This window comes from Sander vitreus, chromosome 21, assembly GCF_031162955.1.
Source record: "Sander vitreus isolate 19-12246 chromosome 21, sanVit1, whole genome shotgun sequence".
NCBI lineage: Eukaryota > Metazoa > Chordata > Actinopteri > Perciformes > Percidae > Sander > Sander vitreus.
In genome coordinates, this window is record NC_135875.1 from 12897416 (window position 1) to 12913509 (window position 16094).

The window sequence follows — 16094 nt, forward strand, 5'->3', positions numbered from 1 at the left end:
TGGCAATGACCTCTGATTCAAACGTTGTGTAACGTTCTGAAAGGTAAAAAACAGCACCGGATGAGGTGATTTTTGCCAGAAAGCTTTTGTATCACTCTTTAATCTGAGTTATTCCGGGTATTGCATACTTCAAGGTTGATAAAGCAGGATCGGCCTTACCACTATACTGAATTAACTGTGCTTCACTGTACCTTCACTGGATGCTTTAATGAAAATGGAAGCTTTATTTATATAAATGTAACTTTCTTAAGTCAGTGACACATTTGTCAATGACTTCCTCAACAGGTTAACAACTATGTGCAAGACAGAGAGGAACGCAACCTGATTTATCCCGCCAAAAAGCTCCTGCTGTCTTACCCTGGATGTGTGTGTCTCAGGGAGTCTCGCTGGCTATCACACACCGACAGCGCCAGCCCAGCCACACCAGACCTGATCCTCTGCCGTTGTCCTCCTTTTCATCCACCTAGGTTTGTATCCAATTTTTTTGTCTGATATAGTTTTTCTTATAACCAATAAAAATCTGGAGTCCTGGAGATGCTGTACATTTTTTTTTTTATTAAGTAAAGGTAGCTAATTAACAGTAACTTGAAGGTAAAAAAAAGAAAGAAAAGAAAGATATTGTAATTTATAGCAGCTGTAATGTAGCCTGGAAATCCAGACCCAAATCCGAAAGACTAAGGGTCTGGCACTGAGTAATGAAAATGGCCCAACTCGAGGGGCGGCACCAAGTATGCATTTGAAAATCTGACTGCACGCAATTGGATAACACTACGACCAATCACAACAATTCACGGGGTGACGTATTCGCTAAGCCCCATACGCTTAGCTACCAGCTGAGCTAACTGGTAGATTAAACTCTTGCTGTATCCGGTCGGCAAAACAGGAACGATTCGAGCGCCGTCTTCTGTTCCTCTTTTAGATAAAAAGCCAAGTCTAACTCGTTCATTGTAGCGGCCAAAGCCGTTTCAAACAACTGGTGTTCATCCGTAGCCATCTTACAATGTTTACTAATGACTTTGACGTCGCAGCGCTGTCGTCATCTGTTTAGCTTGCCTCTGGCCCGCCTATATCAGATACACCAATGTGATTGGTGCAGCTCGGCTACAAGGGCATAGTTAATGAGCATCATCACTGAATGTCAGAGTGACTCGCTGAGCAAATTCAAATTGTGCTGTCGCGAGAACTCTGGATTTCCAGGGTAGCTGTAATGTGTGCTGGTTTTATAAAACAAGTAGGTGGAAAACAGACTGACTCTAGGGTTAAAAATGACACTAAAGAAATGCACTCTTTGCAACAAGGATAATAGACCGAACATCTTTGCCTTTCAATAAAAACGAGCAATTTGATGGCATCTCCTTGGGCTTTAGGAAATTGTGATTGGTATTTGTAATTATTTTGTGACACTTTATTGACCAGTAAGTAATTGACATTTGAAGAAAGCTTGAGTTGTAGCCTGCAACTGGCATCTACAATGACTTAACATTCTGTATATGTATGCATGCATACGTCACAGAGATCTTCCGGTTACACATTTGTAACACTGCAAAAGTTAAGCTGTTATGTTGCATATTATAGATGCTAGGCTTTATGCTAGTTGTAGATGCTAGCAAGTGAACAGACAATTGGCTGCATCACTGGGCATGCCAATGTTCAGATTAGAATCACAGGCAAACTTAACTGTGTTTTTTTTCTTTCCTCGTTTCCACTTTTTATTTATTTCTAGGTTTTTTGCTTGTGGCCAGAGGACGTCGGTGTGTTCCCTGCTGACCGGAGCCCTACTAGAGGCCACAGCAGCTCTCGGTGCCCGCTCCGCTCTGCCCTACCCTTTGCCCCAGGGCCCCAACAGCCACGCCGTGCTGAAAGGTGGGTGTTGTACTGTAGAAGATGCTGAATATTCTGCATTCAGTTGTATTGTCTCTTATGTAAAGTGTGTGTTCCAACAATAGTATAAATCAACAGTTTCATACTAGATGTTCATCCGCTAATAAATAGAGGAGCATTGCATTTGATGACAAGTGAAGCAGGGACTTCGGTCAGAGATTCTGTATCTGTTTGATCCTGAGAAGAAAAGGTTATCACTATTCCCGTGTGGTCCATGGCTCCACTCTTTTCTCTTCCTCTCTACTGTTTTCCCACATGGTCATCCACAGCGGTTTTGGGTCGCACGTCTATAGTTGATCCCAGTGGTTGCCCTTTCCTTTTTACTTTTCTCTTTATTTCCTTTGCTGTCCTCTCTATCTCTCTCTCTCTCTCTCTCTCTCTCTCTCTCTCTCTCTCTCTCTCTGTGTCTCTCTCTCTCTCTGTGTCTCTCTCTCTCTATCTCTCTCTACTCCATTCTCCAATTTAGACACACATGCACACACAACGCTGAAGTGGTGTTGATGCACAGGAAGAAGAAAAAGCCTCCTGACATCACAGGGTCCACACACACACCAGGTTATGTCTTAACATCTTAAAAGAGGTCATGTGCACTTCAAACATGCTCCTCTGAAAAGCTTAGGAGACACACACATGAATGAATGTACCTTACGCACACACACACACACACACACACACACACACACACACACACACACACACACACACACACGCACACGTTTGCCAGCTTTACATTGAACTTAAACCACATGGCAGCAGCTAGCCTTGTTCCTGAAATGCCTTGAGAAAGACATTAAAAGGTCAACTGTAAAACCTATGTCTTAAAAGACGTATGTCCTCTCTGTCTCTCTCTCTCTCTCTCATACTATCCACGACTTCATCTTCCAACCAATCGGGTTGTCGGTCAGTTGCATAGCTGGTAACTGTCTGTCCACCTTCTCTACAATGATGTTACGTATGACATAAATGTAAGCCGATCCCGACGTTAATTTCCACTGGCTTTGGTCCAGGGGACAGACTGTCTCTGGCAAGATCAAGGAGACACACGCGCACGCACACACACGTGCACACGCACAAACACACACACAGACATGCATTTTTCTCTGACTTGCTTCCTTTTTAATCATGTTAATAACGGAACTTTATTTTTGTCAGACAAGCTTTTGAATGCAAAAAAAAACCACACACTCATACAGCACATATCTTCAACATGACCTGTGTTCTGTTCTAATGGGTTACAGGAAACAGAATAGAGCCAGACACGTGCACACATAGCAGCTTAGAAGTCTTGGCAGGACTAGGTTTTCATAGGCACACACACACACACACACACACACACACACACACACACACACACACACACACACACACACACACACACACACACACACACAGCATGAGAGACTCACTGTCTAACTTTCTCTGTCTCTCTAATCTAGTACCAAAGCTATCCAGATATTGCCCATGAACATTACCTTAGAGAAGACTTACTGTAATTCCATTGTCACATCGTTACACACAAAGTCATCTGTTTTCAATCTGCCATTCATCTTTGCCTTTCACTCACACGGTAACCACCTGTGTGGCTGTGCCATTTATATGATTTCATATTTTGTGTACCAGAAAGCAGACATGATGTCCCTGTAACAAAGAAAGAAATACATATACAGTACTGTTGTTTAGCTGTTTTAAAGGTTTTAATTCACTTGCTGAGTGCAGTGCTGAAAGCTTAAAAAGAATCAAACAAAAGAGTGGCTTTAGAAAAGCTAATTTTCTTTTTTGCAAGAACTAACTACTCCAACTGACTCCAAATGGCAATTAAGATAAGGCATAGTTTGTAAGGTGAAAGTAATTATCAGATGTCATAAAAGATATTTCATTATCCTGAATACTTTGGGAAGGTCTGACTTAAGTTTCAAATTTGGATAGTGCTAGTGTAGTTATTGCTTTCTTACCATTTATGGTATTGTTCCTCTCTTCAGTGTTTCTACATACAGTAACAACCTGCTCTTATTCTCTCATGCATTAGCAATAAAGCTTTTTCTCAATCTAACTTCTGTAATTCAGTTTAAAATGAACCTAAAACACCTAAAACCTACCAGCAAAAGTAAGTGTAAATGGACTATGCTTATATAACACTTTTCTACCTTAGCAGACAAAGCGCTTGTGCCTGTTTGACTGTACAACCTTGGAACCAGGGTGTTGAATAATAATAATAATAACTATTATGCATTTTTAGGTCAGTCTTTTCAGTTTCTACCAGCGTGTGCTAGCTTTTCACACAGAATCTAGGGGATGAATTTGTTCATCTGTTGTTTGACTGGGTTCGAAATAGACATGGGGCTTTCGAAACGTGTATGCACCGCCATTGTCTGTCTTCTGGAAATCAAATAAAAAAAATGTTTTAATCCTCTTTGGTGAGGGTCACCTACTGTATATGTCACCTCTATACAAAAGCTTTTGTGTTCTCTCTCCATACCTTTCCTTTCCTTATTTCTTTTTGCCTTCATCCTCTTCCTTAAGCGGAAATGCACCTGTCGTGCAACAAAAAAAGAAGAATGACACCTACTTTTTCTTCTTCATCTTGGTGGTAATTGCATATCACAGGTAAAAGTTTAGATGGATATTTATGTTAAGGTCTCCGTATTAAATAATACATGTGTTTATGCCAGCAGAGCAGGTGTTAGGTTTGACAAATGCTGGTTATTCTTTACAGTGTATCATATTTTAGAATTAAACATTATTTTGTCATTCTCAGTTTCTGTGCACTGCATATTTTCAATAGAGTAGTTAAAAAATTGCATTAATATAGTATGGATCTTGTAGTTATGAGTTTGTTTTCCCATAAGTCTGATGAACTTACTATGAGATACAGAGGTTGTGATTGAAAGAAAACACCTCCATTTTTATTTTACTTGGTGTATGCAGTGTCTTTGTGTATATAATTCCTATTTCTATCGTATCCTGTCCTAATAAAGTATTGATTTTAGATTCAGTAGAGTGGTAGCAAAACTGGACTGGAAGTACAACTTAACAAACTTGTGGCTCTGGCCCAAATGCTTTCAAGGATTACCAGGATAATTACCTGGCCATCCTCTGTGTATTCTTAGCGTTTTAATGTGAGTGGTGATAAGTGGAATGCTTTTCTAGACCTTCTCCAAGTACCACATTTAATGTAAAAGATCTGAAAGCATTTTGCTGGTTCCTCTGATGTATATGAATGACTTATGTCTTTCCGCAGCAGAGCAGTCATTTGGTTTTAGTAGCAGGTCAGGAAGGACGTTTTGGAGATGATAAATTATGTTTACAGGTTGAGTCAGTACATGTCTGGGTCAGTACGACAGGCTTTTGTTGTGAGGGTAAACCATTGACACCTATAAAGACAAATACTGGTGTTAGAAAAAAAATGTTAACTGGGTAAGTCAAGGGTAAGGTCAAGGTTGTGTGTTTGTGTGTGTGCTGCGTAAGCACTGGGGTAGGGATACTGAGAAATAGAGAGGAGAAAATTCACTGATGAATATGTCAGTAATTAGGAGCAGTTGTAGTTTCGTGGAGCTTGTCTTTGTAAAAAATGTGATGCCACCAACTACTTCTATAATAATCTAGCAATATTGTGAAAGAAATGGTTGAAAAATGATTTGCTGCCATTTGAAGACGTCACTTTGGGTTCTGCCAGGTTGTGACGGCCATTATTTTTTGACATTTCATAGATCAAACAATCAAAAAAATAGACTGAGAATAGAATGAAAATGAAAATCATTGTTGATCAAAGTGATCCTATAGGTTTGTGGAGTATTTGTTATTCTTCAAATAGTGGATGTGTCATTTTGGCATTACATATCTCCTGTTGTCCCATTTACTGTCAAAGTATACTGTACACAGTTATCAAAGTCAATGGCTTCCTTTATAGCACAATTTACTGTACCGCTAAAAGGAAGTAGGCAGCTCAGTAATAGGCTGCCATCCTTCCAGCTCAATATTGGTGTTTCTTTCTTTTTTCTTTCTCCCTCTTCCTCTCTGTCGGCATTGTACATTGTGTTGCCTGCCGGCATTGACAGCAGATGTGGTGGGGAATCATACTGGAGGGAAGTCTCAAGGATTTCAAGAACACATATTGTTAACATGGCCATAATTGCTAAAAATACTCTTCTGAATGTTTTTTAGATGGGATTGTGACATTCTTTTTTTTCTTCTTTTTTTTTTTTTTACGTTTCAGTACTGTACAAATACACCATGTTTGTGCATTAGGTCTGGTGAAATGAAAGATAATATTTTGACCAAGATAACAGTTCAGAACAACCTTGCTAGCTGTTTCTGTGACAACTGACTGCATGTTTTCCAATTAGGTTGGAGGGACTGTTACACTCATTGTATCATACAGACTGCTCATAAGGTATACTGTACCCAATCTTTTAAGACATCTTCTCTAAGCAAAATGATACAGCAGCATGTAAGTGAATCATTTCTGCTCCCTTCATACTGAGTAACAAATATAGAGCAACATGCTTTATCCAACCTACATTTATACTGTACAGTGTAGGGCTGCCGCTAACAAATCATTTCGGTATTGCTTAATCTGTTAATTATATTTTAGATTTATTGTTTAGTTGATAACATGTCATTGTTTCCCAGAGTGCAAAGTGTCGTCCTCAAATTGTTTGCCTTGTCAGACCCAACAGTCTAAAACCCAAAGACATTCAAATTTCAATGTAGTAAAGCAGAAAAAAGCAGCCTCACATTTAAGATACTGTAACCCGAGAATATGTGGCATTTTTGCTTAATAAATGACTTAAACAATTAGCAAACTGGTCAACTACATTTCTGTTAAAGGTCCCATGACATGGTGCTCTTTGGTTGCTTTTATATAGACCTTAGTGGTCCCCTAATACTGTATCTGAAGTCTCTTTTATATAGGCCTTAGTGGTCCCCTAATACTGTATCTGAAGTCTCTTTCCTGAAATTCAGCCTTGGTGCAGAATTACAGCCACTAGAGCCAGTCCCACAATGAGCTTTACTTAGGATGTGCCATTTCTGTGTCTGTAGCTTTAAATGCTATTGAGGAGGAGAGAGGGGGGCAAGGTGGAGGGTGGGGGTGTGGTCTTGACCAACTGCCGTGCTTCGCTTGTTTTCAAGCCATGATGTCTCTCTCTCTCTCATGGGCGGGCCAAATTCTCTGGGCGGGCAAATCAGAGAAAGGGGAGGTAACCTTCCTCCTTATGACGTCATAAGGAGGTGATTCCAGATCGGTCCATCTGAGCTTTCATTTTCTAAAAGGCAGAGCAGGATACCCAGAGCTCGGTTTAGACATATCGCCATTTCTAGCCACTGGGGGACCATAGGCAGGCTGGGGGAACGCATATTAATGTTAAAAAACCTCATAAAGTGAAATTTTCATGCCATGGGACCTTTAATAGACTCGTTGACTAGACTTGTTGCAGCACTTAAACTGAAATAAACTGAATAGAGTCATTAAAGACACATTGGGAAGTATCATGTAAACAGCAGTAAAAAAATCAGCACCTTTCTGTGACTTGTCGCATCATGGGAATCTTGAAGGGGAAAATAAAAATGTTTTTTTTGGATCTGTTGTTATCCTGTATTGCTTCTACAGTCTGTCCATATAAATGTTTGTGCATAGGGATGGTCTGGCTGGTCTAACTCTAGCGCGTGGCTGTGAACTATGTATGGTGTCAGAGAAGAGTGGGCGGGAGAGAGAGAGAGAAAGTGATTGTAGTCAGTAGAGAGAGAGCAAAGACTGTTTGCTGATAAGGAAAGGGAGAGAAACCAGGTGAGTGAAAAAGAGCAATAGACATGACAAGATACAGCACAAGTTGGCGTATGTAAGCTAGAAATGGGGAGAGAGAGAGAGAGAGAGAGAGAGAGAGAGAGAGAGAGAGAGAGAGAGAGCAGCTGCAGGAGAGACGGGACTGACGGCTCAAAAGTAGACAAGTCCCTCGCTCTGGCACTCAAACTGTGTGGAAGCAGAGTGGCCAGCTGTATCTAGCAACCATGAAGAACTCTCACAGAATGGACTACAAGCTTATCAGTGAGTAGAGGAAATGTGAGTTACAGTATGGCTGCCAGTGTCAGTCAGAGAGAAATTGTAACATTGACTGAGTAGTACACATGAAATAAGTCTGTGCATGTATTTTCTTTTTTAAATGTAGTGTCTTTGTGTGTATGTTAATAGGGACTACTGCATGTTGTCTAGTGTGGTCAGCACTTAGTTGTTATGTATATGAGAAATCAAGAGGGACTTAATTCATTAAAAAGGAGTACCTGAACCATTTGTTTACATGGTAATCAGGGAATCTGATTATAATAGCAAGTAATTTGCTCAGCTATGTCTTAAAGAAATATTACACGTTTAGTAAAAAAAAATCTGACTTGGTTTAATCTAAAGTGTCGGATTATATTATGTCTATTGGTGATGGATTTGTATGGTTTCTTTCTTAATTCCTTATGTGTCATTTTAAAAACGGCAGAATCCTGCTCTGTGGAAGATGTAGTCGGTGCATGTTACAGTCTCTGTTTTTAGTGCCAAATGCAAGCTCGCAGTGTCAATGTGTGCTTAACTGTCTTGGCAGGACTTGTGGCCTTTTGTGTTTGAAATGTACCTCAACGTGCCATGTGTATCCTCCTGTGTTTTCATGTCTTCAATATAAATGTCACTGTTTTGAAAGATGTTAATGTTGCTTTGTTCACTGGCAGAGAGTGTGACTAAGTAAGACCATGGACCAGCATGCTCTTTTGTGATTAGTTTTTTGTTTCCCTTTATATTTTACATACTGAATTGCAAGACTTTATTCATTTGTGAATTCAAAACACATTTTCCACCAACTCACTGTGATCGCTAGCCTGACACCAGACCCTTCTCAGTTGTAACTGAGAGTGGGTCTGGGCAAGGTTCATTCACAGCTCGTTTCCAAAGGGACGTCACCAACGGACGCCGCTCAAATGCCTCCCAATCAGACCAACGATCCGGGTGACGTAGCAGCGACAGCGGCATCAACGGGTTGCTGCGCTTTGGTGGCCGCCATGTTGAATGTAAACAAAAAGCTGCTTGCTGTCGCTGCGCTATCGTCATCGTGTAAAGCCCGCCTCAACGGTTGTGATTGGTGCCTCGATTTGGAAAAATTGGAAACGGGCTTGAATGGGCTCTCGGCCAGACGGACTTGCAGAGCAAATCTCAAATTTGCCGGAAGTTCGTCAGGGTTTTCCCAGGCTATGTGATCGCTTGTATCTAATATAAACTGCGGGGGGCAGTCACATTGCAATTAATTTCAGACTTTTGACAATTGTATTTAAACGTGATGGATGATGCAGCAGTTTTCAAAATGTGTGCGAGTATGCAAGTGTTGCGCACTGTGCCCCCTTCATACCAGAAACCTGATAGAATGACAGTCAAGAATTCCAGGATCTCTGGGCAACTTCACATTCTATTGACCCTAAGCATTAATGTCACACAAGGCTATGGATATGTTTTGTCTCTGAGGTTACAGCAACACACCTTACAGTTAAAAACCAAACTACCACAATCCCCCATATGTTCCATCTGATTTGTGTCAAGTCACTGTGAGGTTACACAGAGACACTGAACTAATTTGGTAAAGGCCCCACTTTCTTTTTTTGTGTTTTGTCCTTTGCAGTTTAAATGGGCCTCATTCACAGTATATTTTGACCCGATACCTCTTATATGAAGAGAATAGTATAAAGCAAACATTTTGGACTAAATACGTCTTTAAAAATCTTACTTAGTTATTATTTAACTTAATTATGGGGCTTATTTTATGCTCTAATTTGACCGTTGGATTCATAACAAGGAGTCTTTTGCTTAATCAGTCCGTACTTCTTATCTACATCATAAAGAAAGTTTAGGAAAAACCTAAATGTTACAGTATATTTATGTCTACACGTGGTTCTGTGTGCATGCAGTATGCACATCTGATCCAAGAGGGAAACTCCCTGTGATAACTGTGTTGTCAGACAGATCAATATTTATTGTTTCTGCTGCTGCTGTGTGTCTGTGTATTTGGCTGAGTCTGTGTATTATGAGTCTTTAGGCTTGTTGTTTTTGTACGTTTGTTGCTACCACTTGATACTACTTGTTTATTTTTATTTGCGTTAAGTGTGTGTATGACCCTGAAGAGAAACTGCCTAATGCTAGCCTGACAAGCCAGACCCACATCAAGATGTTGCGTCTGGGAACTCACCATTGACGGAGCTCAATCGGAGGGGCGGGATAAACGGTTGTCTTTCAAATTCCCTCTGCACGCAATAGGATAGCATTACAACCAGGCAGAGCAACGAAGAAGGTAGCGAAGCTAGTTGATAGATTAAAATTTTGCTGTATCCAGTCGGCAAAACTCCGAACACATCTTCCTTTTTTAAGAATAATTTTCAGTGCCTTTCTTTGTTCTTTTCTCAAAGAAAAGCTTAACTCCAAGTCTTCCAGAAGGCCGCTGTTCCCAGCAGCAGCAGCAGCAGCCATAAGCCCACCCACCGACTCTATACACGATGTGATTGGCCTGACCAGAGTTTGGTTTTTCCAACTCGCAAGCCAAATAAATTTGCTGCCACTAGGGTGCATCTAGATTTCTATACTAGCCTAATGCTGCAGTTTGACTAGAAATTGCATTATATATCATCAATGATATTTTAATATATAGAGATTTTAAAGGGACATTTTGATGTGTATTTCCTGTACAATACTTAACAGACACTCAAAATATAGTGCGTATATAGAGTTACACATGTGATGATGCAATACTACAGTAGATCAGGTCTCAGATGTTAGTATTGTGGAGAGTTTAATCTTTCACCCCTAAAACAGGAAGCAAAAAGAAGTTTGTTGATGTTTTGAATAGAAATGATTTTACATGCATGATTTGTATTTATAGGTTCAAAGGCTAATTTGTTAACAGTCCTTCGCCTGAGGCTGTTTGTGCTGCACCTGTTTGAGTGCCCTACATACTCCAGCAGGGAAGTTGTCATCAGCTCTAAACGTGGTTGTGAGAACAGTGCGTACGTGTGCACTTGGCCGGCAAAGAAAGACGGCAGGGTCTATGTTCAGGGTTCCTCTCCTTTTGGTTGGTGTACATAACGTGTGATTTACTCAGTGAACAAAACCAACAAACCTCACATCAGTGTTGAAAGATTGTTGTTATAGTCGGGGCTAACAAAGAATCAGGTCACGACACTGAGTGTCTTTTCAATTCTAGACATTAAACTAACCAACACACACACAGTTGCAATTTTCTCAGCTTCAGTGTGATTTTATTAAAGTTTTCTTAAAGTATATATATTATTTTAAAAGGGATTTTAAAAAATGCAGCTGTCTAACCCTCTAAACATGAGCCCTAGTTGAGACAGAAACATGAACAATAACTGGTTTAGTTTTGATCAGACGTCACACATGAAATATTAAAATGATGTTTTTGATATATCAACCACAGAGAAGGATACTGTACAGGGTATTTGTATTCAGCATGCATTACATATGAGTAAACCCATGCTTAGAAATCACAGGGAGATCATGGTCAATTAGTCCAGGTTCATGTTCTCTCAGTCTCACAGCAGGAGTGCTGCATGCTCAGTATTGCTAAACAGTGTTTCTTAAACTAGTGTTTATGATCTGTAATGGGCCAGGGGTCTTTTTCTCATGGGTCCTCAACAGATTATATTAGATACATGTATCAACATCACTGGAATCCAAGATCTTGTTCCATCCAGTCTTTAGTGTTTATTCATAACAGTTCTCTGTTGTCATTACTGATATTGCACAGTTTGTGTGAAGCTTTGCAGGCAGAAGTTAAGCATTTCATGAATAACACATGATAAAGCAAATTAAATAAAAACTATTTGAATACAGTTTTTAATCCATCAATTTTAATTTGGGACCCAAACAGTGTTTTTGAGAATGTAGGTCTTTGGCACTTTTTAAGAATAAACTAATAAAAAAAAAAAGTACCTCAGTTGTTTTACTTTATCGTCAACATGTTATGGTTATGATTTATCTGTTTTCTGTTTCAGTACACATTTTTTTTAATTGGTTCTTCAGAATCTCTTAAGACCCTTATGTCACTGCCTTGTCTGACAGCCTTGTCTGCCTACGTGTTTCCTAGTTTAAAGCATTAATAAATGCATAATTGAGTCCTCTGCATGGTCATGAAATTCATGTGACTAATTTGAAAGTGTCTTCATTTCCACTTCAAAAGATTGCGAAAACAGTTCTGGGCAAGAGATGAGGAGATATTACTCTTATGCGTGAGCAATGGCAGATTTGATAGTTTTTAAACTGTACTAATATCTTCTCATAATCTTATTTTTATGGCATTTTTGCGAACCTGTGCCATGCAATAGGAAGAGAGGAGCTGACCAATGACAAATGTTGTGAACCAGATGAAAGTTCACATCTCGACTACATAGTGTGATATGTAGGCTACCACATTGTTATTACCATAGTGCTTTTGTGAAATAGCTACTTAGTAACCATGATAGTTTTCTCCAGAATGCAACTTTATTTACAGGCCATATATTCTCTATAGTCTCAGAACGTGGGGCTCTCTGAAACACATTTTCCTTTTGCATTTAATGGACGTATGTCTATGAGAAATGTGTTGCAGGTTTGGTCTCTATAAATGAATCATCATTCATAACCTGCAGTCACTCTCTGTGTAGGAAAGTTAAAGGATTTAGTGGATTACACTGTCTTTCTAACTGTGAGAGATAGCTCACACTTGCTGCATAGTGTAAACTACACAATTTCCACTTATTCGACTTATCCCTTCCTTCCTCTCTAGCTTATCTCTGTCCTCTCCTCCCCATCATTTTTCCTCTCTCTGTTTCCCCTAGATTCATTTTCACTGATCTGTTCTCTGTTCAAACAACCTCCAGTTCTCCTATTTCTATTTCTTTTAATCTTTATTTTCGTCTTCTTTCCGTTTATTCTTAACTGTCTCTTATGCTCAGTCTGTGTATGTTCTTGTCCTACACACACACACACACACACACACACACACACACACACAGAGAGAGTTCATTACAGAAGCTGTGAGGCCGGATCCACAAATCAAACTGTGTAAATAAGCAAGTTTTGCTTCTGCAGAGCGGTCACTGCTGTTGCCATGGTTACCTGTTGCACATCTCAAGGGTTACCAAGGACAACCTTTAAGTGTGCGTCTGCATATGTGTATAAACACACTAGTTTGTGTGTGTGTGTATGTGTGAGAGGGGAGTGTGTAGGTTTATGCTTGTACGACAATGAGCAGACAGAATCTGTCCAATTCCTGGTGTTCAATCTCCTTGCCTATACACATTGTACAGTATAACTTATTTTTTGTTTTAAAATGCTGACAAAATTGATGCTTTATTCACATGCATATAACTTTATAGCTGATAACAAAATGTGCTACACAAGGCACTTCCATTTACTCTAGTTGTATTGATACTAGGGCCAGCTGCCTACTTCTGTTGGAATAAATGCTGTACAGTGTCATGGTTTGGGTTTAACCAGTCCACAACATTCAGTACTACAAACCTCTGGGTTAGAATGTAAATGGACTGTTTTTATATAGCGCTTTTCTAGTCTTAACGATTACTCAAAGCACTTTTACATACTACACACACACATTGATACACGGTATGAATTCATGTACTGCCGTACAAGGTGCCACCTTTATCTGCTCATCAGATAAACACTCGCACACATTTACACTCCTATGGGAACTCGGGGTTCTTGCCCAAGGACACGACATGGGACTGCAGTGCCAGGGATCGAACGCCCAACGAGCGCTCTACCACTGAGCCACAGCCGTCCCTTAGGAAAACAATGTCCCAGTGACTAGAATAGGTTCTCTCATTTCTGTAATCAAAATGCAGGGAGCCCCTCAAATGATTCCTGGAAAAGCTCCTGCAGTGGAAAAGCCTGTTCGTTTATGTGGCATTCATCCCGGCAATGTACAGTATGTCTACCTGGCAGCTACAGCACCAGTGTAGAAAACTGTCCATTAGTCCTTTGTTAGCAGAGATGAGGACGGGTTTGCATATGTGTGTGTGTAAACAGACCAACTAATGGACCTAACTGAAATCCAAACACAGGAACTGGCAGGTGATCAATGCTGTTTACTTCTAGAGGGGGGCAGTGTGCAGGCTTAGTCGAGGGGGAGAGAGTATGTGGTATGCAGGGATTGATGGATCGGGAGACTTGAGGCATTCAGGTTAATCCTGTAAAAGAGATGCACATTTCACTAAAGCTTAAAACTTTTAGATAATGATCTAATGTTTTTAATTTTCTCGTATAAGCAGAAGTGGTCTCTGCTAGTGATGGCAACTCATTCTTCTTTCTTTGCGTCCTTTAACCCTTCTCTCTCGTCCTTCTCTTCAACTCTCTCACTCTGTTTTTATGAGTTCAACAGCCTTTTTCTCTTACTGTGCGCCTCAAATACCAGCTAGTTTGTGATATGGCATGTGGAAAAGTAGGATCAGCAATGTAAAAGTCTTGATCTCTTTCTTCCTTTGTCTGCTCCTCTTTATCTGTCCATCCAGAGCGTCAGCTGGTCAACAGTATGACCAGCAGCGGCTCTCTTCCTCCCAGTGTCAGTGGGATCAGTAAGGAGCTGGTGGACGTGCGCCACCTTGTTCAGTTCCCCGAGGAGATCGCCTGCATCCTAACCGAGCAAGAGCAGCAGCTTTACCAACGAGTGGGTGGACACAAACGCATATCTGGGACCAAAAAATATGAAGAATATTTTCATCAGTTTGATTGTAATAACTGGGTGGATGTTTGATGAGAAAAGATGAGGAGAAAATGTCTAACATCACAAGAGAGTTTGTTTCTAAGCTGGCAGTAATTATAATCTAAATTATCGTCTGTTCCTTCCTGCAGGTCTTTCCCCTGGACTACCTCTGTTTCCTCACTCGAGACCTGGGCAGTCCCGAGTGTCAAACCAAACGGCACCCTAACCTCAAGGCTTCACTTTCGGTGCCCGCCATGCCTACCCAGAGTGCTCAGCGAAGTAACGCTGTGGAGGACCTGGTGGCGCGCTTCAATGAGGTGAGAAGCCTGGTTGTATTGAATGTGGTTTATCGGATTATCATGCTTTTTCTCAAATAATTTCTCTTTATTTATCTATTTTTTGTCAATTTCACACACATGCAACCAATTATCAAAATAGTGGCAGATTCATTTTCTGGCGATTGACTTGAATTGTTTCAGCTCTACTTCAAACCTGACATATTTTACCCTTTTCTGTGTCACCTTTAAGAGTTTTAAAGGCAGTGATTCATTATAGTAACCTCGCACAGTCGGATTATATCTCACCAGTTACGTTTTTACTACAGGATTTAAGTCTGGATGAGATCACTTGATGCCAATCTATTCCAAACTATGTGGAATAGTTTAATGGTGCGACTGCTGAATGCCTTGAACAACTTCTTAAACAAGACCTTTTAGAGATGTTATTCATGTTGAAAGAGAGCACTTCTTAACTATTGGGAAAATATAAAAAAAAAAAACATTGCTTGAGTGCCTTTTAGTGACATCCCCTTAATGACATCATCAGAGACAGTGAAAATGCATGTATTGTGATTTGACATGAATGTGAAAGGTTGAAGAGCCTAGCATACCAGTAATTGTGTTTTCCTAAAGCTGGATTTGCGTTGTGGTATGTGCCGTGCGAGTCATAGCAACTTATCAGCTCATGTCTGATGCACACACTCTGTGTGTACACAAGCGCACACACACTTACTTCACTTCAGTGGTGTAAGTTGGCTGAAGTTACTCTCCTGGGCCTTGTGTCTTTTATGGTGAGTGACTTCGAGAATAAACAATCACAACACTGTACTGCTGAGACCGAGAAAGCGAGAGAGAGCAAGATTGATTGGAAATTATGATGTCATCTTTAAGTTGCATGCCTCTCACATCAGCTGGTTTTCATTTAAGTCGAGAGCGAGAGGAGAGACGCGCAAAAAAATCTAACGTTTGTTGTAGCCATATATGGGCACAGTGGAACAGGAGTCAAATGACAATGGTGGTTCTCTCTTTGAAGACACCGATGAAGCTGGCTTCAAATCGTGACACTATCCGAACAAGATGAGATACCGTCTGAGTATCCTGTCTTAGCTTTGACTGTTTACCACAGTTTGGATAAGCGTTCCTCAGTGATTGTGGACAGTGTTGTGTCAAATATTTACGTTAGAAAGTAAAAGGATCTTGC

The 16094-nt window shown here is 40.3% G+C and overlaps 1 protein-coding gene across 5 annotated transcripts in view; it reads left to right on the top strand.

The window, feature by feature from the left end:
* plce1 (phospholipase C, epsilon 1) overlaps positions 1-16094 on the top strand; it is an 80892-nt gene that overhangs the window by 36558 nt on the left and 28240 nt on the right. For all 5 annotated transcript variants that reach the window (XM_078278561.1, XM_078278563.1, XM_078278564.1 and 2 more), the window contains 4 exons: positions 286-467; positions 1724-1863; positions 14425-14579; positions 14765-14932. In XM_078278561.1, the coding sequence (XP_078134687.1) occupies positions 286-467; positions 1724-1863; positions 14425-14579; positions 14765-14932 (645 nt within the window). The remainder of the gene's footprint in view (positions 1-285; positions 468-1723; positions 1864-14424; positions 14580-14764; positions 14933-16094) is intronic.